The sequence below is a fragment of the Rattus norvegicus genome, chromosome 3 (assembly GCF_036323735.1).
Source record: "Rattus norvegicus strain BN/NHsdMcwi chromosome 3, GRCr8, whole genome shotgun sequence".
In the NCBI taxonomy this organism is placed as follows: Eukaryota; Metazoa; Chordata; class Mammalia; order Rodentia; family Muridae; genus Rattus; species Rattus norvegicus.
This window is the reverse complement of record NC_086021.1, coordinates 70,398,327-70,422,659: the sequence shown is the minus strand read 5'-3', so window position 1 is coordinate 70,422,659 and position 24,333 is coordinate 70,398,327. Positions and strand designations below refer to the sequence as shown.

Genomic DNA, 24,333 nt, shown 5'->3' with positions numbered 1-24,333 from the left:
AATGAATACACAAAACACACACCCATAACAATAAGATGATAATAATGGTAATAATAAATATTTTTTGAGGTAAGTTACTACTGTACTCCCCCCCGCACACCCCCCCCCGACCTGTTTGTGTAAAATCAACCCAGCAACAGCACTTCATGAAGAGTCAGCAGGGGAATCAAAGAATAGATGACAATCAGAATCAAAGGCAAAACATATTCACGATTACGTGACTTGTTTCATGTAGATCATTTTTGTAAGAGCAACACTAAATTCTGCCCCACCTCACCCCCCAAAAACTCATCATTAGGTTTTCTGAAATTTTAAAAATCGTATTTAAAGAAAGTGAATGAATCCATTTTGACATTGAGAGTAATGACAAGGGAGGATTTCTTTTTTCCTGGCAGCTCAAGGCAAACACAGATCTGTATCACGGAGTCAGACACAATTGAGCTGGGAGGGAGCCGTGGCTAAGGAGCCAGCTGATGCTGAGCTTGGGGAAGTGGTCAGGTCTGCCTGTCACTTAGAGCTTGTGCTGTGACAGAAAGCAGGAGATCTGCGCTGTGCCTAGGGGTATCCAGGGCATTTAACGCTAAGCTGTGTCTGATTGAAGCAGTTAATTTAGAACAGGTTTGACTAACACTGCATTATTCGGAAGCCTCCTGTGCTCTGCTGAAGAGTTTGAGCGTGCACTACCAGAAGGTACACGTTGTTCTGAGCCTCCTGACCCTAGAGATGCAGTGTCCTAAGACCCAGCAGCAATACCTTGAAGCTTAGTTGTTGTCTGGTTGTTATTTATTAGAAACAGGGACTCAATACATAGCCCAGGCTAGCCTGAAATTTGCTTTGTAGACCAGGCTAGCCCCCAAGCTTACAGACATACACTTGCCTCTGCCTCCTGAGCGCAGAGATTTCAGGTGAGACACCCCGTGCCCAGCCTGAAACTTGTTTTTATCACTTTGTGAAGACAGGCTTACTTGGTAGGACAACATCCGATCGATCTCTCAGCCATTGTGAAGATAACAAATTTGAGTTTCCAATCACTATAAGATGCCTGAATCCAAGAGTCAAAACCATCACCCACATCTGGCAGCTCACAGCCAGCTGCAGCCCCAGTCCTAGAGTATCTAATGTCTTCTTCTGGCCTCGCCAGGAATGCCCACACATGGCATGTACGCTCCCAGACATACATATGAATAAAAATGATTAAAAATCCTTTCTTTAAAAGCATATAAGACTGTGTATAGCTTTGTGGTTAGCACACAGGAATTTGGTCCTCAGCAGCCCCCACCAAAAAGGCTAAACAAATATTATATAATTAAACATCTGTTGATTTTTTTATGTAAAGGAAGCAGTCATTTCTTTTTGAAGCACTGGTCGTTCTAAGGCTGCAAACAGCTCTATGCCAGGCCCTAAATGGTCTTTTTTCTCTTTGCACCATGTAGTTCATAGACACTAGTTTTCAAAATTAAGTTCCTTCCTTTCTCTTATACTTACTTCCTACCCCCTTCTCCCTTTTCCCAGCTTAATTCCGGCTTTGTGTTTTGTGTTTGCCGGTTTGCCACGTTTGACTTGATCCCTTTTGTTAACCTTCTTGCAAATACTCACACAGGTAAGATAATGGATCACCCTGACTGGCCTCCTGTCCTGCTGAGCCTTCAAAAGAGATGAGTCTCTCAGTTTGTGCCTGCGCCACCCCCACCACCTTAGGCTCTCCCCACCCATCGCCACACCCCCATATACCCTCGCCTGTTCCCTGTTCCAGACACTCTCTCCAGGATCCCAAAGCACCCGGTTTCCTTTGCTTTGCCATTTTACAGGCGCACCCACCATAGCTCACTGGGGTCTGAGCCCCACCCACTCCCAGCTGGTGTGACTCAAGCTACTCTTTCTCATGGTGTGTGTCTTCCATATGGTTCTCCACAGTTAGGACTTAAACATACAATTTCCTTTCACAAAATATTTTCTCCTCAGATGTCTCTTCTGCCACCATCCTCTCCCTCGGGAACCATTTAAATTCTTTTAGTAAAATTTTAGTGGGATCCCAGGACAGAGGGGAAATCCATGTGTCCTCTCTACTCTTGCTTAGTTAGATAGACAAGTATATGTGTGCCTGTGCATGTGCGTGTTTTTGTACCTGTGGAGGCCAGAATAAATCCAATATGGATACTGGGAAAGGAACTGGAATCCTCTGGAATAGCAGGAAGTGTTTTCAACTGCCAAACCATCTCTCTAGGCCCAAGTTAAAAATTTTAATTATTGATTTGCATGGAAATGTAAGTGCAAATTTAATCATTTATTTCAGAATTTTATGCCTTTGAGAAGTTATTTCTTTTTATGTGGAATTTATATTCTGCTGTGGTCTAATGAAGGGGGATGGTGTATTAGTCAGGGTTCTCTAGAGCAGCAAAATATATGTAATTTATTAGAATAACTTACAGGTTGTGGTCCAGTTAATTGAACAATGGTTGCCTATAAATAGAAGTTCCAAGAATCCAATAGTTGCTCATTTATCCATGAGAATAAATGTCTCAGTTGGTATTCAATATATGTTGGAATCCCAAAGAAATAGGCTCTTGTGCCAATTATGAGGGAATGGACATGGTATCAATGTGAAAGCAGGAAGGTAAAAAGCAAAATCTTCCTTTTTCCATGCCCTTAGATAGAAGGAGTAGACCAGATTACAAGCAGGTCTTTCCTCCTCAAAAGATCTAGATTAAAGGTGTGTCTTCCCACGTCAAATATCCAGATTAGAAGTAAATCTTCACACTTCAAGAAAAAAAAAAATCCCTCACAGATGTGCTCCATTTGGGGGTTTTAGTTAATCCCTGATGTAGTCAAGTTGACAACCAAGTATAGCCATCACAGATAGAAAAGTAATTCTTTCTCAAAAATTACCCAGTTAATTATTGCAACATTATTTCTAATAATGAAGAAAAAGAAACAATGTGTCTACCCACTGATAAATAAGGAAAACAAGCCAAACACATACAGTGCAATGCTATTCCACCATTAAAAAAATCAAATCAAATCACATCATGTGCCACAACAGGGATATATATCGTCATGTAAAATAAAGCCACACACAGAAAGACAAGCACTATGCGATGTCACTCACTTGTGTAATATTTTAAAAGTTGGTCTCAGGAAGGGCTTGGTGGCACATCCTTTACTTCCAGCTCTTGGGAGGTGGAAATAAGCAAACCTGTCAGAATCCCAGGCCAGCCGAGGTGTAGAATGAGACCTGTCTCCAAAAAGCAAACAAAAAAGTTACTCTCCTACAAATCGAATGGTTGCCACAAGAGGCTGAGGAGTAGGTACACAAAGTCACAATCAACAAAAGTAAGTCCTAGGTCCTATATTCAGTAGAATGGTTATTGATAATGATAATGTAGTACTTATGGTTAAAAAGCTAGAAGAAAGTATTTTAAATATTTTTATGATAAAGAATAAATGATTGAGTATGTTTGTGTGTGTGAGAGAGATTCGTGTATATTAATTTTAAAATCAGGACAAACTTACACACACACACACACACACACACACACACAGCACACAGCACACACACAATACATGGTGCTCCATACATATGCAGATTTTTATTCAGATGAAAAACATAATAAATTTTCTACCAGCTTTATTCTGAGTCCCTTCTTTACCATTTGCCATTTCCTAGTCTCTGTTAATCTACATGTGATCCAAAGTTTAAAAAGAGAAAAAGTAAGAAACATCGGGTATTAGTGTTCAGAGGAAATCTTTGGGAAGAAATCTATGAGAGTCAACCCTTAAAAATATGCCTTTACATAAAACCACAAATGGGGGATTAAGTACATGTGCCTGTTAATGCATCCAATAAGTGTTCAATTTGGTAAAATCGATTTGGTGAGACTAACAGCTTGCTTGGTGTGTCTATGAACATAAATACTGAATCATATGCTTTTGTGGATGTGCTAAGATTCATGTGCTTTCCCACACTAATCTGTTAATATGGCAAATTCACTAACAGATGTTTCTATGAGACTAGGCTGGCATTGATTATGAAGACCATTTTCAGTAATGTATTAATCATACGGATTGCTTGGGTGTATTGCTAACACTTCTGTATTTAATAGTTGCTGTCTAAAGGCAGAAAGACCATAACTTCATTTGTTTTCAGCTAGGTTGGGTATCAAATTTATGTCATGGCATAAATTATACCAAGAGGAGAGAGCCATTCCTTCTCTCTCTTTTCTTCCCTTCCCCATGTCTCCTTCCCCTGCCCCCTCCCTATCCCTTTGTTCCTCCTTTCCTCCTTCCCCTTCCTCCCTGTTTCTGAACTCAGACCTGTCACAAACCATTGAAAACCCACTTCCTGTCACCTCTGTTGTTTTCCTAGATTTGAAACACGTTGCTCGCTCAGAGCATATCAGAAAGTTAGAGTCTTGTAATACTGCTCAACAGGGATCATTTATAAGTGTATTGAATAAGAGTGCATGTTTCAGTCGCTCCCTAAGGCTGGAATTTGCCAGGCTGACTGGAGAGAGGGAGCAGTGGAAGCAGCAGGTGGCAGTAGCTCCCATTCAAAGAGCAGCGATTCCCAGCAGGTCCAGAGGAAACAGTGGGAGGCCTCCCTCCCGTCCTAGCTTTTCTGAAAGACGGTTTTTTTCCCCCCTGAGAGCTGCTCCGTTCGTTTATAGAAAGAGGATCTACTGCACAAACTCCACAGACTTCGACAAAACAAATGGGATTCGTTTGTGTCATCTCCACACAGACATGAGTTTTCATCTGGAGAATTCCCCTTTTTTATTTAACCCCTGAGTGACTGCGTGCTCTTCAGTGGGCTCCTTGTCTACCTCCATGCACTCCTTTGAGGCTCATTCAGCCTGTGTCGTGCTTGTGGATGCTTATCTGCCTTTGACCACTTAAGAAAGGACACTAATCAAATATTAATAAATAGTACTGATAAAACTGACTATATGTTGAATATACACTGCCTTACAGTCCCTCCTTCAGAAGATTTACATGCCTTATCTCACTTAATCCATACAATAGCTCAGGGAATTAGATAATAATCTTTGCCCATTTCACGAATGCAGAAATTGAAACAGGCATGCTGTAGCCAATAAATAGAAGAGGCCAGAGGAACAGACTCAGGGCCTGTAATGTTCTTTAGTACTAGAGGTGGAGAAGAACTTATGTATTAGGTAGGCCAATCTGTGATGATTCTGGATGTTTTAACTCCACTGGGATTTATGCTGCTTGAGAATTTAAAGTGTGTAAACGAGCCTGAGGAAGCCGCACTTTTAATTCTAAAACTATAAAGGCTGAGGCAAGGGGATCACAAGTTTGAGGCCAGCCTGGAACTCTGTCTCAGAACCAAAAACTGAGTAAAATATAATTTTAAAAAGTGTTTATGATCAAAGCTCCTCTCGAGGATCATCTACCCACAGCTAGGAACCTGAGGCCAAAGCAAGAAAAGATTTTTGTACGGAGCACACCAGGAAGCAAAGCAAAGTAGAGATGAGGCAGAGACTCCCCTGTGTTAAACAAAAATACTTGTTTTGTTTTTGGTTTTGGGTCGAGATAGAGTCTCAGCGTGTGGCCCTGGCTGACCTGGAACTCAATTTGTACATCAAGCCAGCCTTGAATTCAGAGTGATCCACCTGCCTCTGCCCACTAGGGGCTAAGGTTAAAGGTGTGCATCACTATGTCTGGCGTAAACGATGATAATTCTTGAATGTCCCTGCAAGGAACAAATGAAATAACACAATATGTTTCCCCAGCAACAGACAGAGCACCCTCAGTCAGTATGAACTCGTGCGTTCTCTCCTCAATGAACTACAGCTCCCACTCCACCTCTCTCAGGGGATAGAACCTGAAAAGCTGAAGAGGTAAATAGAGAGCAGTTATAGGATGCTGGCAATTCTATATCTCCCTTAGGATCTTGGGGGATGACTCCATACTGACTTTTGTTGTTATATTGATTGAGCAAATTGATTCCCCAAATCACACAGTGAGTATTTTACATGTATAATTAAACACAGAATCTGTCCAAGTGTTCAACAGGCATTTTAGAGCACAGGGAAACTGATGCCCCTGGGAAAGGTATGTCAGTGAGATGAATGGAAGCCACTTATTCATTTTTTTCTTTTTCTTTTCAGCAAGTTATTTTATGTATATGGGTATTCTTGTCTACAAAAATTGTTCTCTCTCTGTCCCTGTCTCTCTCTCTCTCTCTCTCTCTCTCTCTCTCTCTCTGTCTTTGTCTTTGTCTCTTTCTGTCTCTCTCTGTCTCTCCCTCCCCCCCCCCCGTGTGCCCGCGCACGCGCGCGTGTGTGTGTGTGTGTGTGTGTGTGTGTGTGTGTGTGTGTGTGTGTGACACATGTATCTGGTGCCCAAAGAGTTCATAAGAGGCCATTCAAGGGTTGGGGATTTAGCTCAGTGGTAGAGCGCTTGCCTAGCAAGCGCAAGGCCCTGGGTTCGGTCCTCAGCTCTGGAAAAAAAAAAAGAGGCCATTCAACCCCCAAATTGGAGTTACAAACGGCCATGAGTCATCATGGCAGCACTAGGCACCATACCTGCGGCCTCTGCAAGGAAAACAAGTACTTAATAAATTCTGAGCTGTCTCTCCGGCCTGTTTATTAAGTTCCTATTGAAAGAAACTCAGTCTTTATGTATGACGCTATTTCTTACTCTCCAATAAACTTATTTTATTACACTTGTTTAATAATGTATCTAATTAACTGATTTTCTTTTAGACCAAAGACAGACAATGCTTGGGTGTTTGCAAGGCCCAATGCCATCCAGGCTATTGGGGTGATGTCTTTTGGTGAGTATCTGGTTTCCAAACCCTTTCTCAATATGACACATCTGCTCTGTGAAGAGGTTCATACATCCATGTATGTCCATAGAGGGTAGTTTATGTTTAGATTCCCCATTAGCCACATAGGGTCTATCTAGTTTGTGTTGATATAAAATGAGGTTCAAGCCTTTCTTGTGTCCATTACTAAACCTTCTCACTCATTCCTAAATTTTGCTTCTAATCAGAGAATGGTGCTTCTGAGCTGGACATTATTACAGTAGTTAGCAATCAGGCACCTTCCTTGCCAGCCCGATGGGACTTGGCAACAAGTCATATCATCACTAGCTGCCCAGAGGCAAAACAATTCCCACTGCTGCCCTGTCTCATGTCCTCCTGCATGTGTCATGGCCCCAATAAAAAGCCATTTTTTTCCAACCCCCAAACCTCTTCTTCTTCCTTTCCTCCTCCCAGAGGCAGTCTCTGTGTCCCTGTCACCCCTCCCTTTAACAAACCTCCCCCATGAGACCTGTTGCATAATGTGATTTTTGTCAAACCCACCTCTTAGTTCCACCAATGGTTTGTGTGTTTCCAAACTTGAAAGTCCAGCAAATGTCATGAACTTCTTTAAGGAAGGATTTAAGAGTTGGCTAAATATCTGTAACTCCTCTATGTCCCAGCTACCAAATAAAATGAAGTACAGATTTTCTTGAAGATAGGAAGGGGAAGAGGAAAAAACAGGAGAGCCGTTGGACAGGTCTGGTTTATGTTGAGAGTTACATGAAGTCCCTTGTTATGTCGACCTTATGTTCTGGCTTACTTAGCGCTGTAAATTAATATATTTTCATTTTAGATATTTGATATTCTAAGGCAGTATACGTCTCTCTCACCTTTTCAAAGTAGAAAACACAGCCCCACTGTTTCCCTAGTAATGAGGTTTTCTTTGATGTTGCAGCGTTCATCTGCCACCATAACTGCTTCCTAGTGTATGGGTCTTTAGAAGAGCCCACAGTGGCCAAGTGGCGGCGGGTCATCCACACGTCCATCTTGGTTTCTGTGTTCATCTGTGTGCTCTTTGCTACGTGTGGGTACTTCACTTTTACTGGCTTCACTCAAGGTAAAATGAGAGACTAAGCCACAGCCCAGCTTGGTGCACTGTGTACTGGTACCGATATCGGCATTCTGCTCATTTCTGGAAGTTTTCCCGGGGGGCAATCCCACACCATCCCTCTTTTACCCACTCTCTGTTCTCTCCTCCTGCCTGCCTAATGTCTGCTCCCCAATTTCTCTCTTCTTTTTTCTTTCTTTCTTTTTTTTTTTTGGAGCTGGGGACCGAACCCAGGGCCTTGCTACCACTGAGCTAAATCCCCAACCCCAATTTCTCTCTTCTTAACCTCTCAGATTCAATTCTGTGGTCCATACTCTCTGAGTCGAGGCACATTTTTTTGTTTGTTTGTTTCCGGACATGGCTTCCCTCTCGACTGCCTCTCTGTGCTTTTCCTTTCCTGGGCACTAATAGCCTCCCAAAGTTGAAGCTGACAACCTTTCTGCTTCTGGTCTCTGAGCCGTTCTGAGTCAGTTAGCTGTACTGAACTGCCTCCCACTTGAGGAAAGGATGATTGTACAGTTACAGCGTTTCTTGTTTCTGTGCTAATTCTTTCGTGGTTGTTGTTTCCTTCCTCAGGCCTTTCGAATCCCCTACCACACACGGAGATTGGGGTCCTACTTTTTGTGGACAAATATTCTGGGTAATCTTTTCATTCTCCTTGAAGCCCAGGCCTGAAGGACGATTCTGCTTAAATGTCTCCTTCTGGACTAAATTGCAAACATCTTTCCTATAAAGCCAGCCCTTTCCCTCCCTGCCTTCAAAGTGACTTCTCTTTTCTTGTATCTCTTGGACCTAGTAACTAAGTGGTCCCCTTTTTACTGCTTTTGACGCTTTCATCCAATCATTAAGAGTTTAGTACTCAGGGTAGCCTGACAGCACCCGAATGCCAGGATCCATTCATTCTGTAGCTGTTACTGGTCTAGTATCTCACTTGACCTTCCCACAACCCTTCGGATGTAAGTGAAATAACTAGTTCTACTTCCTGCTCGCACAAAAATAGAAGTAACTTGCCCCAGCTGGCTGGTAGCAGCCAGTGTACATGTCTACTGATGCTCAAGTTCAGATACTCTCCCTGCCCCTTCTCTGTCTGCCTCCCACGTTTTGATCAGCACAAAGCCTCTAACAGCCTCTTACTGTCCAGATCTGCTTGGCTTAGCTCTCTGTGACACTGTGTTGCTCTTGGGATGCCTTGATCTGAATAGATGTCATAGGTCACCGTGATTATATACATTTGTCAGAAAACAAAGATTTTTTAAAAATGATTAATATGATATCAATAGAGTAATATATGTGCTATAATGTACATATATACACATATACATATATAAACACACACACAGACACACACACACAGACACACACACACAGACACACACACATATGAACTGTGTTCAAACATTGCCCTGTACCAGTAGGGATTACTATATAGTATGCCAAGTTGAATGGACTAAGGGCTCCTGCATGCATGATAACCTTGATTTGTAAATGTCTTTGTTTTTGCTAGAGACATCTCCATAGTGTTTTTAGCATTTGTTGCTACCATGCTGTAGTATTTATGACAGTTGTAGGTGGTCCCTAATATCTGTAATCCTAACGCAACACACGGGAAACTAAGGCAGAGGATGTGTGGACGGTGCTGAATAGCAATACTCTGTCCTGTAAAGAGAAGTGTGACAGGGGATCTTTAAGCTGAGTGTGGTCACATGTGCATGTCCCTGTCCTCGGGTACGAGGAAGAGACAGTAGGATCATGTGAGATTCCTGGCTGCCAGCATAGCTTCAGTGGGAAATTCTATCTCAAAAATAATAGGACAGTGCGTGATTTGCATGATACAAATTTGGTGTTCTCTGGCCTCCACAGCCCATGAACATACCCACATAGGTATGTGCATATACTGCACACATTCATACACATACACACACAACACACAGCTGTCACAAGGACAGGAAAGAGAAGCTACTGAAGAGAGAGCTGTGCAGAAAAGGGGAGGAGGTAATTTTACTGGGACAGTTGTACAGAGACAGGTTGCAGAGAAAGAACAAGCTAGACGCAAGTGGAAACAGAACCAGCCAGAGAATGAGAGTGAGGCAAAAGATTAGACTATATTAGAAAAGTGAGTATGAGGCCAAGCAGAGCAATTCAAGAGAAGCCATGGGAACCCAGATCAAATCAGTCAACTTGGAGAGGAGTTTGAGACAGACAGCTGAGTGGAACCAGCCAACCAGAGAGCAGAAAGAACTAGGAAGAGGTGAGCTTATTTGTCAGCAAGTCTCAGAGGCTGAAAAGATTCTAGGCCTAGATAAGACTGTACAGAGGCCAGAAGCTTCCAGGGCCAGGCCCGGGTTAGCAGACTGAGGCAGTAAGCCTTGGAGATAATTACATCTGCCAAACAAAATATACTTTTACTGTCGATCTGGTCTTGTTTGTGTAAACTACACACACCACTCTTCATCAGGTAAATGTAAGCCAGTAAGGCCGTGGGAAGTCTAGAGTTCTGTTGCTATTCCCTGGGACTTCAGAGAAGAGACAAGGCCTAGTCATTAGTGGTTAGTGATGGGAATCTCCATTCTTAGGTTTCTCACAGTGTTGACCCCTCAATCAACATTCAAGCTTGTTTTCTGCTGCAACTGCTTTGCACCGTCATCTTTTTCTGCCCAGAAGGGGTGGCAGAAAGGGAGCACACATCTGGTGTCCTTGGTGGAGGGAAAGGACATGGCCACTTAAGGTGTGTCTCAAAAGGAGGATGTACAAGTAGATTCCCTCCTCACTCTTTAATAAAAGCAAGCCCTTCTGAAACAGTAAAATATGTGGCTTCCTGTCTGATCTTCTAATTGGTTTTAATTCAAAAAAGGCAACTGCTGTCTGCACACATAACCATGTTATGTTCAGGAAATAAAGAGGCCCAAAGGCTGTGTTCAGCAAGTTAGGTGCTGGCATATGATCCGGGAACAGAGCCCTGTATTTTTTCATAGACTTCTGAAAATAAACGGAATCTCAATAAGAGCTAGCATAAAATATATATATTTATTACTTGGTTTGAAAATAAAGTTAATGTCTGTTCCTGGAATTCCCCCTTTTTTCAATTTTGAACTAGTGAAATATGCACTTACATCTGGGTGTATCAAATGCCATGAAAGACGGTGTACCTTTGGCATTCCTTGGTGTGGTCCTGGGTTTGTGATCTGGACCTGCATACTTCAAGCGCAGGAAACCCAGCTCCCCACATGTCCTGTTTCTCCCTCTCCTTGTGGGGCTGTCCTCAAGCTAAAGATAGCATTTCAAAGAGAAATTTGTTTATTTTAATTGACATTTGTTAAAAATAATACAGTCACCAGAAACAAAGACCAGAAGCCATTTATAAAGGCTAACGCATAAGAATTCAGGGAGTTGATTCTGTTATTAAAAGAAAGAGAGAAAGAAAAAAAATAAAACAATGGACAAAGTATTTTTTTTTCAAAAGTTGGCACAACTTTAAGGCAAGTGTACCAAAAACAAATAAGAACTCTACCAGTGACAAGTTCACCTTCAAGTGAACATTCCCTAGTTTTAATAGCAGTGAATAAACCTGGGGCTATTAAAGGCAGTATGTTATACTTAAACCTGGTAATTGGTAATCTAGGTTTTTAGTGATACACACACACACACACACACACACACACACACACACACACGCTATCACTTTTATACAAAAGAATATCTCATTTGTTAGTTATCCCCAATACCTTGCAAATAAATATATTTTCTCTTGTTCTCCAGGAGACTTGTTTGAAAATTACTGCAGAAGTGATGACCTGGTGACCTTTGGGAGGTTTTGTTACGGCATCACTGTTATTTTGACTTACCCAATTGAATGCTTTGTGACCAGAGAGGTAAGCATAGGTTCTACTGCACTTAGGAAAACCCAGATAATTCAATATGCAGATTCCCAAACACATGATGACAGGGGATAGATTCATAAAGCCTTCTCTATAAGCTAGAAAGTACCAGAATCTACAGGTGAATATGGTTAGGCCCCAAAGAAACCAGGGACAAATGGCTAACTGAGGCGCCTATTAACATATCAAAGCAGACACAGGCTGCCAGACTCTCAGTCTTTTTCACAAAATCCTGGCTCCTCTGTGCACTTCTCCTCCCACACTTCTCATCCTAACCCCCTAACCTAAACCTCTCTAGACCTTGAGCTTCACTCCCTCCCCCACCTCACTCCACCCCAACTCCTTACGATTCTTACACAATCCAGCCATGTACTCTCTTGGTCTCTTGTCCTTGGCGCCTCTCTTGGTCAGCTTGCCCTCTCTCCTCTCTCTCTCTCTCTCTCTCTCTCTCTCTCTCTCTCTCTCTCTCTCTCTCCCCTTTTCTTTGCTTTCTCACCTCTCTCTCTCTCTCCTTCTATGGCCCCATCCAGTCTACCGGCCATGATTAATGTGATTCTTTCTCTTCCTGGTCTGGACTTTTGAAGATGCTTCTGGCTGTTTTCTCTCCCTTACATCTACAATACAAGTGTTCTCCTCAACCCTACCTAGGAGTGGTCATGCCCTCATTTTCACTCAAATATGTATTCAAATATTCAGAAAATAAAATGTTTCACATGTTGTAACTATAAATTATGCTCCAGGGTTGAGTCTATGTTATTGTAAACACAAATATACCACTTATTTCCCAAGTAAGCAGTAGCCTTTAGGACACCTAAATCAAGTAGCTGCTTTTATTTTTAAAGGAATGTCAAAAAATAAATTAAGGATGAAAGTTTAAAGATAATTGTTTCCAAAATTATATTTTGCCAAGATGTTGCATAAGTCATTGTTTATTGGGCTGGAGAGATGACTCAGCAGTTAAGAGCACTGACTGTTCTTCCAGAGGTTCTGAGTTCAATTCCTAGCAACCACATGGTGACTCACAACCATCTGTAATGGGATCCAATGCCCACTTCTGATGTGTCTGAAGATGGCTATAGTGTATTTGTATAAAAATAAATAAATAAATCGTTTAAAATATTATTGTTTATTTACCATAGGCCAGATTGTTTTTATTTTATATTTAATATGTAATAATATATTTATATAATATAGTATCATATATGATATAATATAGAAATAGATATAATAATATATTCCCATATTTAAAATATTATAGTCCATGGGGAATCAAACTTCAACTTAAAACTACAGGTCTACAGCTAAACTTTGATATCTACAGTTATATAAATGTTTCATGAAAATTTTACATAGTTATAAATACAGGTAGCTATGTAGATGGAAGAGACTCTATTCTTGTGTAAAATTGTGTAACATGATTCATCAGGAATCTCTTATGCTGTTGGCCAGAGATCCAGTGTTCTGAGTAGCAGAACCCACCATCCTGGCTCACAGAGCTTCTTTCAGAGTCAGTGTGAAAAGGTCTCAGTCAGGTTCTATCCCTACAGGCTATTTACACAGTGCGCTGTGTGAATGGGTGCAATGTATGAAGGAACCACCAACGAAGCCTTAAATTCCCTACCTAATCCTTGGGCTTCTCAAGGCTGCTGGTTTCTCCCTGTAGGCCAGTTCTGGCAATGAGAGGCAGTTCCAGGCCATGGCAGGGGATGTTCAGAACTGTGCATTCTGTCCAGGCACACCCAGGTTCGTGGATGGCATAACCCACGGCTAGTGTTCTTCCTCCACAGAAGACAGGAGTGAACTGTGGCTTACTTTAGGGGGGATTTTAAACTTCGAGATTCTTCCCAAGCTTTGCTAGCTATTGTCAGCATCTGCCCAGTACTTCAGGTTCAGGTCAGATCTCCAGATTAACAGCAGCAGATGGTGCAGGCTCAGATGGCTTCTGCTCGAGGGTAGGCGGATGGGGTGAGGCACTTCACCTGCAGCTTCTTTCTGTCTTTCCAATGGGGAAAGGAGTTTCTATTCTGGCTGCCATGACAGGCAAGCAGAATGAAACCAAGATCTTTACCTTGGTGGCATATACCATGCAGGATGCTATATGAATCTCACTAGTTGTTGGTGCTCTCTGCACGTGAGTGCACACACACACACACACACACACACACACACACACACAGAGAGAGAGAGAGAGAGAGAGAGAGAGAGAGAGAGAGAGAGAGAGAGAACCAGCGTAAACAGAACTATTTATCTTCATAGGCAAAACAGAAAACAGCCAGGCACACCTAAGGCGGATAAAAAGACTATATGGCTTGGTATATGTCCTTCACTGCCCTGCCTAAGTGGTTATTTCAGCCTCATAATCTTATTTTATAGAATTTTATGAGATTTTTTATGTATGGAAGGGTTGTGTTTAAAGAAGATAAATTTGGAGAAACATCAAACTCACATCATCTACAGTTATTAATATCACCATTAGGTCTCTACCAGCAGGGCTGGAGCAGCTGATCTGTGGGGATATCATCTATCTGGGTGATTCTTCGACACAGGTCATCTTCATGGTACCCGGCACCTGGCCTCCCCTCTACCCCCATTGACAATTCTTGTTCCTCTGAGATTTTGCACATGGTCACCACTTTGTTCAGATTCTTCTTCCTGTCCTCCATAGATAATGTCCTATATCTGCCCCCCCCCCATTGCTTTTCTGTACAGTGTGGCTTTAGCTTGTAATTCAACTCTAATTTTTATCCCCACTCAAGCTCAGACAGGTGACTCACATTTCAGCAATGACAAAAAAGAGGAGTACTTTAAGGTTGACTGTCACGTTTATATGCCATGGTTCTAAAAACCTGCCTGGGGTAACATGGGAATGGAGAACACAGTCTCGCATGTAGAAAAACTGGAGTTGGATGGGATCTGCTTGCTCTGATGGAAGGAGCTTACTAGGATTAGCCTAGAAACTAAAATGTTTATTATATACAGGGTAAGGGGATGGGGCTAGGTAGCCCTGGGTCTCAGACTGTAAACATCTGGGAAGAGGGACATGAGGCAGAGTACACCTTCTGTCAAAAACTGCACATAGACCCTGAGAAGGGTTGGCCAATCCCATTGGTCTGTGACATTGGTGTCCTTGACATGGCTGTGCTCAAGTCAGTAATAAACATTCACTGGGGACTTCATCTGCTCTGTACATGAATTTCTCTACTTCACACACTGGACATTCTAGATAACTAGAGAGCCTTCTAAACTATATTTGGTCTTTTCATTCTGCCACAAACTGTTCTGTTTCTTTATACAAGTTATAGGTCTTCTTTTAGAATGTCAGTTCTTGAGAACAGGAATCATCCCTTAGACATCTTCTTATTGTAAATTTATCAGAGTGGGTTGCATCCAATAGGGGCCCAGAGATTAGCTTCCTGGTCTGTGTATTCATGGAATATAGTGATGAACTCATCTTAGTTTGCCTTTCCTCTTTGTAGGTTTTATTTGTGTAGCGTAGATTTCCTATTAATAAACGATAGCACTCAAGGGTAAATCCCAATACCTTCCTTAAAAGTCATTAAATAATCAATTAGCATTTGTTGCTTGTTTTAGTGGTAACCCTACCAGCTCAAGAAGGGTAAAGCAACAATCAAAGAGCTTTCTTACCCTAAAAATATATAACCCTGGTGCGCCGTGCTCTGGGTCTACAGCCTAAGACACCGACTGACAAAGAACATAGTGAAGAATGCTTATTATTGCTATGTATGAGAATAGGTAAATACAGTGGAAAGATAGAAACGTTCCTAGTGACCTAAGGTTTGACGAATCGCCTCTCTGGGGGTGTTTGACACAGTCATAGTGCTACTATGTGAAAGGGTCACGGTGATTCCAGTAAGCCTCGAGAGCATCTCTCAGTCTGATCTGTTTTGTTGCCAGGTTATTACCAATGTGTTTTTTGGTGGGGCCCTTTCATCGGTATTCCACGTCACCTTAACAGCGGCTATTGTTACTGCAGCCACACTGATATCGTTGCTGATTGATTGCCTTGGGATAGTTTTGGAACTCAATGTAAGTACATTGAATGATTTGCTTCCTCCTTTCTTAAAAATTTGTCCCTTTAATACAAATTGTGGTTTTCTTTTTTTTTTAAGTGTTGCTTTCTGAACTATAATGAAAATCTGTTCACAATACAATGATAAATGTTGGTAATGATGATATTCTGCAGTTTATAGACACATAGAGTTTCTGACAGAGCTTCCATGGTTACAAGTCCTGTCCCTGTACTGTAAAGGTATTTCTCAGTTGGCTAAACCCTTCATTGTATGTGGAATCTAAATATCTACTGGACTTGTTGGAGTTATAGAGGGAAGAAAATTTTATCCCAATCACATAATGGCTTTGGATGACCCAAATTTCTTTTTCTTTAAATATTTTTCTCTCCCCAGACTTTTGTTCTCTCTCATACCACTCAGATCTATGTCTCTATTGTGCCCTGTCTGAATTGATCCACTTCTTTCAAAGCAATTGGAAATGCTGTTGTCCTATAACCTAGCCCTTGCCTTTATGAAAACTTATTTCCAATGTCCCTCTCCAAAGGCTCCCTTAGATGCTAGATTTATTTTTAGCCTGTAACTATGCCATATCGATCTAAGTCTGTCTAAATCCTATAAAGACTATTGCCAAGTGCAACTTCTATCTCATTCATTCACTGACCATATAGTCATTAAGCAATGTTCTGTATTACACAGCAGAAATACAGTGATGGAGAAAATTAGAAAAAAATCTAAAGTTTCTCACCAACATGAAAGTTTAGCTGCTGTGTAGATGATGAAGAACACACACACACACACACACACACACACACACACACACATTTAACACAGATTAATTTGACAGATTCCGTTGGGAACATAGAGGGACAGAGAAGCACATCAAGAATGATTCCTTTCTTTTTCGTCCAGCTAGGATAATGGTGTCCTTTGATGAGACAGCAATGAATGAAAGCCACCACTGCAAGGTCATTATTCTTCCCTTACACTAACTAGCCTTACAGGATTTCTAATCAGAAGGAAACCAGTTAGCATTTGCCACAGGGATGACAGAGTTACACAGGACAGACTGCAGTTCATCATATACTTCTGGCTATGAGAATTGTGGGATAACTGAAGGCCTTTCCTTCATATTCACATCACTGTGCTCTCCCAGTGCCAGTGTGACTACAAGTTTCAGTGAAAGGAAGAAAATAGTCCATTGAGGACTATTTGAACTTTTCTTATATCAGGTAACATGGAAAGGGAGACTCTCCATCTTCCCCAAGCCCCAGACACTAGGATCATCCATTATATCAACAACAGGAAAAAGCCTTCCTTTGGTATGTTGATGCAGCCCTGTAGTCCCAGCTAGTTAGCTTCTCAGAACACTAAGCAAGAGGACCACTTGAGCAGCCTGAGCAGTATAGTAAGAACTCATCTCTGAAACAAATGGCAGAAATCAAATCATATATAAGTCTTAACTCCTGTGAATGGTTTTCATTTAGCCTTACAAAGTAACTTTTATATAAGATCTTAGAACACGTAACATTTGAATTGTCCATGAATTATCCTTACTTACCAAACTGTGCTCTTTGAATACAAACTGCTCTTTGAATACAAGCACATTCAATTACTTTTGTCATAGTCCACCACACTGGATACTGTGTTGAGAACATTGGGCTCAAATTATTACGTAAGTGATTATGTCTTATGACCACAGTTTAGGACCCAGTCATATAAATATTCATAGACACAAGAGCATCCACTAGAATAGAAGCAGGAAATTAAGGAAAATATGTATATCTATCACATATCATACACATATATGTACCACACATACATATACATATATATTGTCATAGTCAGGGTTTCTATTCCTGCACAAGCATCATGACCAAGAAGCAAGTTGGGGAGGAAAGGGTTTATTCAGCTTACACTTCCACATTGCTGTTCATCACCAAAGGAAGTCAGGACTGGAACTCAAGCAGGTCAGGAAGCAGGAGCGGATGCAGAGGTCATGGAGGGATATTACTTTCTGGTTTGCTTCCCCTGACTTGCTCAGCTTGCTTTCTTATAGAACCCCAGACTACCACCACAGGAATGACACTAGCTGCAATGGGCCCTCCCACCCTTGATCACTAAATAAGAAAATACCTTACAGCTGGATCTCATGGAGGCATTTCCTCAAGGGAAGCTCCTTTCTCTGTGATAACTCCAGCTTGTGTCAAGTTGTCACATAAAACAAGCCTGTACAACACAGACACACACACACACACACACACACACACGCACATCACATCACATCACATCACATCACATCACATCACAGTGTTGTCAGTAGTATTAACATTTCAACTACAGTGTAGAAATGTCTAAAATAACAAGCTCTTATAGAGTTACTTTTCTGCTGCTATGATAAAATACTCAAAGCAACTTGAGAAAGAAAAGGTTCCTTTTGTCTCACAGTTCATTATGACTAGAGGCCACAGCAGCAGGAGAATGAGGCCAGCCTGGCCTTCAGGAAGCAGACTGATCACATTTCATCCACTCACGGGAGAGAGAGAACGGGATGGGGAGGGGGGGGGAAACGACAGGAAATGGGTTTAGGGCTATAAAGCCCCAAATCCTGCTCCCAATCATGTATTTCCTCCAGCAAGGCTATATCTCATAAAGAACTCATGACTTCCCCAAACAGCAGCACTCACTGGGGACGGGTGTTCAAATCCACGGACCTAGTTCTCATTCAAGCCACAGTACCACCATCCTGGTTTCTATTGTTGTTTGATCTTCCTGAGTTTATGACTTATCTGATGTGAGTTCCCAATGTTTTTTGTTTTTTGTCTTTTTTTTATTTAAAAATTTTTTCAATTTATTTGCTCACTATGCATGCATGGTGTGTGTGTGTGTGTGTGTGTGTGTGTGTGTGAGAGAGAGAGAGAGAGAGAGAGACAGACAGACAGACAGACAGACAGACAACAGACAGACAGAAACAGTGAGCAAGAAGAGAGCAAGCAGACACATGTCTGGCATTATATACATACATAGGGGGTCATTGGACAGTGTTTGGAAGTTAGTTATCTCCTGCCACCATGGATTTTGAGGATTGAACCCAAACTGTCAGATTTATGCTTGTAAACAGTTTTACCCACTGAGCCATATTGCCAGGTGATCATTATTCTTTGTTTGTAAATTTTATTTATTTTATGTGTATAAATGGTTCGCCTGTATTTATGTAAGTGGATGTATGTCTGGTACCCTCAGAGGAAAGATGGAGGGCTGATGGGCGGGCACCAAATCTTCTGAAACTAGAGTTCAAAACTGCTGGAAGCTACCATGTGGGTGCTTCGAATTGAACCTGGGTCCTCTGCAAGAGCAGCAAGTGCTCTTAACTACACTATCTCTTGGGCCCCAGCTGGTTCTGAAACATCAAGTTTCAGGTTCAACTTAGAGAGTCCCTGTAACAAGGGAATACGGTAGAGATTGACAGAACAGGAAACCCAAAGTTTTCTGATCTCCACAGGCATGAATATATCCACATGCCTATGAATACATAACATTCATTGCATGTACAACATCTGGGAATAAACCTCAGGGAGTCATTGCTTCTCTAACTTACTCAAGGATCTGGGTCCTATCCACAGCACTGAAAAAAATTATGGGTAGGGAAAGGAAGAGAGGGAGAGATTAAATTTATTTTTAAATAAGTTTCAGAATAATACGTGCTATATATGAAACGATTTTTAATGGATTAAAGTAACTATCAGGCTGTAAGTAAATTGGGAGTAAAGTTTTTTGTGTTCTTTTTTTTTTGTTCATAGTGTTCATATTAATTAATACAATTTCTGTGATTGGGTATGAACGGCCAAAACCTTGTCGGGTCACTAGCTCTAGTGTTCTAGAAACCTTTCTCTATTGTGGCTTTTTAGATATCATAATCACCCACAGAGGTGAGGTAAGTGTTAGAATCAGAACGTGCATAATTAGAAAAATACTGTTATTGGTAAATATGAATAAATAAATACAAGGTAACATATTTGTGTTACCTGGTAAAATTCAAAGCCCATTTAGAATGGCACCTTTGTTTCACTGTTTTCATAGCAGAGAACAGCAATGAAATATCCTCAAAGCAGAGACAATCTCAATTTTAAAGAGGGAAAGAAAAAGTCCTTGACCTGTTCTGTTGCAAGACTCCATCCAGCATCTTGGCTGGATGTTGCTGTTAGGGGAAAGAATGCATTTGCAGTAATTGGGCCCTATGGGTTTCTACTTGCAGTACAAAGAGGGGGAAAAAAAGAAAAGAAACAGCTGGTGCTGTGGCCACAGGAACCAGTCCCAAAAGCACTGTGTGCTGCTTGCTTGGCAGAAGAAAGCAGCCGGTGAGAACCCAGACACAGAAACATAATCATCGGGTGAGAAAACCAGAGTCCGTGTTGGCATGCTTCCTAGGACAAAGCCTTTTATTTTTTTTTCCTAAGATAAGATATATATTTCTTGAGTATCAGTTGACTATGAAGAAGAGATTTAAAAGACAGATAATATTTTGTCTTTTTTTTTCCATTTCTGCTTTTAAATATTCGCAGCAATGGAGGAGGACGAGGAAGACAGAGGAAGGGATAAGAGAAGCTCTAGGGACGCAGGGAGATCCAGAAGGACTCCTCGGAAGAGCCAAAGGAAACAGAAACAAGGCAAATATGGGCTCTGCAGGACGGGGGCAGAGCCTGCAGGGCATTGTAGCCGCCATTAGGTATACACTGGAGGCTGAAGGGGAGGCTTGCTAGGAAGGCAAGGACCAAGAGCAAAGAAAAAGGGGCTTCAGAGAAAGCCTCACTTTTAGATCCTTAACTATCATTTCATATACCTCCAACCTGATTTCTCTAAGGAGTAAGGATCCTGAGCTTCTGACTGCTAAAGAGAAGCAGGTGGCAGGCTGGACCCTGCAGGGCCTTTGACGATCTCAGACATGGTGGCTCCATACCCAGAGAAACCACATACCTCACTGCATTGAGGGGTAAAAGCAGGGACAGAGGGAAGGACTATCAGAAGTGGGTCACACTTGTCACCTTTGTCACTCCTCAGTGCAAGTCACCTAGATAGGACTGATGCATAGGACTGGAGGGACCATGTCTACATATCCTAGCACCTGAGGCCTACGCCAGTGGAGTCAACCTGAAAGGCTGATTCTACTACTTAGGCAGCGGCAGCAGCAAGGGGCCAAGTGAGATCCCACCCTCATCCCCATCATTTACATAATATTTCCCATAACTTAACTCAAAGTATTTGTGGACAGTTCACAGTTCATTTAGTTTCAGCCATTTGATAATTTGTGTTTTTTTTTTATTTTCTATGTTGCTTTCATAAATACTTACGTCTATTCAAGTGCTAGATGGCAAAACAATCTGTCTATGGATTTCTTTTTTTCTTTTATTTTCTTTTATTTTATTTTTGTACTGGGACTGGTTCAACGTCGTACAGTCCTGGGCCGAGGGAGGGGAGTGAGGATGACTATAGGAGAGATAGAAAAAAAGATGCAAGATACAGATATGGGAGGGCTGCAGGTCATTACCACGCCAGCCCCGAGTGCATTTCTCACAGCCTTTTTATGTTACAGTACCATGGGAAGCAAACCCACAAGCCAACAGAAACAGTTTTGCTGAAATAGACACAAGACATTTGTTCTCACCCCCAAAGATGTACTTATTTACTTTTAATTATGTGTATGTATCTGACAGCTGATGGGAGTATATGCACATCAGTGCAGGTGTCTAAGGAGGCCAGAGGCGTCAGATTCCCTGTAGCTGGAATTACAGGTGGTTGTGAACCACGTGACCTGGGTGTAGGGAATCAAACTCAGGTCCTCTGGAAGAGTAGTACATGCTCTTTAACCACTGAGGGATCTCTCCAGTGCCCACGGTTGTTCTTGTTTTCTATCTCTGTGTGGGTGCGTGTAATTTGTGTGTGTATATATGCATGTTTGCATATATGTGGGCACATGTGTGTTCTAGTGTGCATGCACATTCATGTGGAAACCCAAAGTTAATGTAGGCAAACGTCCCCAACCGCTCTGCTACCTTACTCGTGGAGGCTGGGTCTCTCAATCAAACACAGAGCTTGCCAATATAGTAAGGCTCTAACTGGCTTTCTCTGGAGCCCTGTCTTCATCAAGTTAGGAGTAGTTACGAGTGGACCACCATGCCTACTTGGTATTTATATGGGTTTTGGGGATCAGAACTCTGATCCTCACACTTGTATGACATGAAATTTAGTGACTGAGCCATCTCCGCAGCCCTATGTATTTTAGCTTGGGATGCATTTTAGGTGCCTCATAGTATTGTCCCTTCTTGAATCTTTTACTATGGAAATACTTACTAGGCAGTGTGATCTATACCATTTTTCCTCAGTTTTCTACCTTGGATAATCTGACTCCACAAAGCCATCTATCTGTCACTATTTCTTTTTGTAGAAACAAAAAAAAAAGAAGTATATAATTGAAAGTTTCAAGTACGGAGATAGAATTTAGTATTAAACATATAATTTTGTTGGACAGTGCTGAAAAACTTGTTCTTTTAAAGACGTTTATGGTATAGTCTATACTTTTATATCACCTAGTTTCAAACTCAATTTGCATTGTTTGGTCCTAGAGAATACTTTTAAAAGTATTGTACAGCTAATGAGATCCTGTTTCAGAAGTAAGGAAATTAATAAACAAACAAACAAATAAGTAAATACATAAACAAATGAATAAGTAAAAGTCAGGCATGGTGGCACATGTTTGTAATCCAAGTACTCATTCAGGAAGAAGAGGCAGGCAGATCTCTGTGAGTTAGAGGACAGACCGATCTACATAGTGACTATAAGCCAGCCAGGGCTGAGAACCTGGCTATGAACAAACGAATGAATAAATGAATGAATGAATGAATGAATGAAAAATAACCCGAACAACCTCCAAGAAAATGGATGGCAGGTATAACATTCTCAGAAAACTGCAGGTTAAAACCACCACTGATAAACCATTACACACTTAAGATGCTAATGTGTTGTTGTAAAAATATATGAATAATAAAAAGTAACAGTGTCTTTTACCCCACTTGGTCTGCACCTCGGGGCCCCAAGGTATCTGCTAGATATCTTGGCGGAAACACAGCCCAGCTGCACACTTTCCTACACTCAAACCCTCACATAAAAGAACACACAACACAGTAATCTTAGATCCAACTGGTAAGATATAAGTGACCACTTAAACATACAAAGCCCGGTACCATCCATCCCTTGAGAACATTGATAACAACCTGTAAATACACAGAGCAGAATCTTAATGTCACCTGCCATGGCTTCTCCCCTCTCTCCGTCTCCCTTCTCTCTCTTAGTCCCCTCCTCTTCCTGCAAACTTCTCTCCCGCCCATCCTTCCTTCTCCTCCAATGACAGGCCTCCTTCTATCCTGTACCTGCCTCACTTGTGACATCATCCTACACTAATGTCATGAAACAAATGTTAGCGAAGTACATCCTTGGAAGGAATGGAAGTTGACATTTATTATGGGGAAAGTTCCATAGGTTCTTAAAGCAATTCACAAACGACTACCATGGTGCCAGCAATCTCTATTCAAGGTTTACTGACTCACTGAGCATCTCACATGCATATCTGCATGGCATGTTCACTGCAGCGTTACCTGCATGTGTTAAGGTACGGAGACAACCTACAGTTCTGTCAACAATGAATGAGTGAAGAAAACAGCTTGTGTACACCATGGTATATGATCCGGCTTTACAAAGAAGGAAAGTCTGTCCTTGTGGCCATCTGCATGAGCATCATGCTAAGTGAAACAAGGTAGATGCAGAATGGAAAAAAAAAAAAAAAAAGAATCCTGCAATGATCTTGCTGATTATGTGGAATTTAATTTTCTAAAGAGAAATTCAAGTATAGTCAGAGACTAGAAGTGTGTTACTGTGGTGGGGGGAAAGAGTGGAGGTGCAGGGCAGAAGATGCTGAGTAAGGGACAGTCTTAACAAGTCTAGAGGCTGAGTACTCAACAGGAAGACTAACAGCACTGTGCTGTGTTTGAGAATTAGGATACATAATAGATACTCAGTTACTCTTTTCATATATATTCTAAAATTGTGCCATCAGAGTAACATGTTATCCACATGGGTCCCATGGCACCATGTTTCAAGCCTCTCATATACACAACTGACATTTACTACTTACAAAGAAAGTTCTTCTAAAGCATGAGAAATGTTTGTCAGAAATCTTTAATGTTTGAGGTAACATATAATACTAACATGATGGTAAAAATGTACTGCCTAAAATACAGGGACTTTGAACATTTACAACATTTGCAGAGTTTCCTGTGAGAATGAGTTCTATTGAAAGGGAAAAACCTCTTTCCCTTTGAAGCCAATGTGTGTCTGTGTTTTTACAATAAACAACTCTACTACCCATAATTTTCGATCTGAGTTTCCCCTTGGGTTGGATTGATGGGCAACTAGTTGGGAAGAGTAGCAAGTTACTGTCATTTAGTTCTCCTGTCTAGGGTCATTAATGCATTTAACTTTACTTGAAAGGAGACTTAGAAATGG

At 41.5% G+C, this 24,333-nt stretch overlaps 1 protein-coding gene across 5 annotated transcripts in view; it reads left to right on the top strand.

The window, feature by feature from the left end:
• The window catches only part of Slc38a11 (solute carrier family 38, member 11), a 67,764-nt gene that overhangs the window by 19,654 nt on the left and 23,777 nt on the right, over positions 1 to 24,333 (top strand). For 2 of the 5 annotated variants that reach the window (XM_063284120.1, NM_001377019.1), the window contains exons 8-11: positions 6,726 to 6,796; positions 7,722 to 7,883; positions 11,631 to 11,743; positions 15,665 to 15,796. In XM_063284120.1, the coding sequence (XP_063140190.1) occupies positions 6,726 to 6,796; positions 7,722 to 7,883; positions 11,631 to 11,743; positions 15,665 to 15,796 (478 nt within the window). Of the gene's footprint in view, positions 1 to 6,725; positions 6,797 to 7,721; positions 7,884 to 8,450; positions 8,515 to 11,630; positions 11,744 to 15,664; positions 15,797 to 20,032; positions 20,169 to 24,333 lie in introns of those variants that run through there. The other 3 variants (XR_010064660.1, XM_063284119.1, XM_063284118.1) reach the window with 3 other exon arrangements.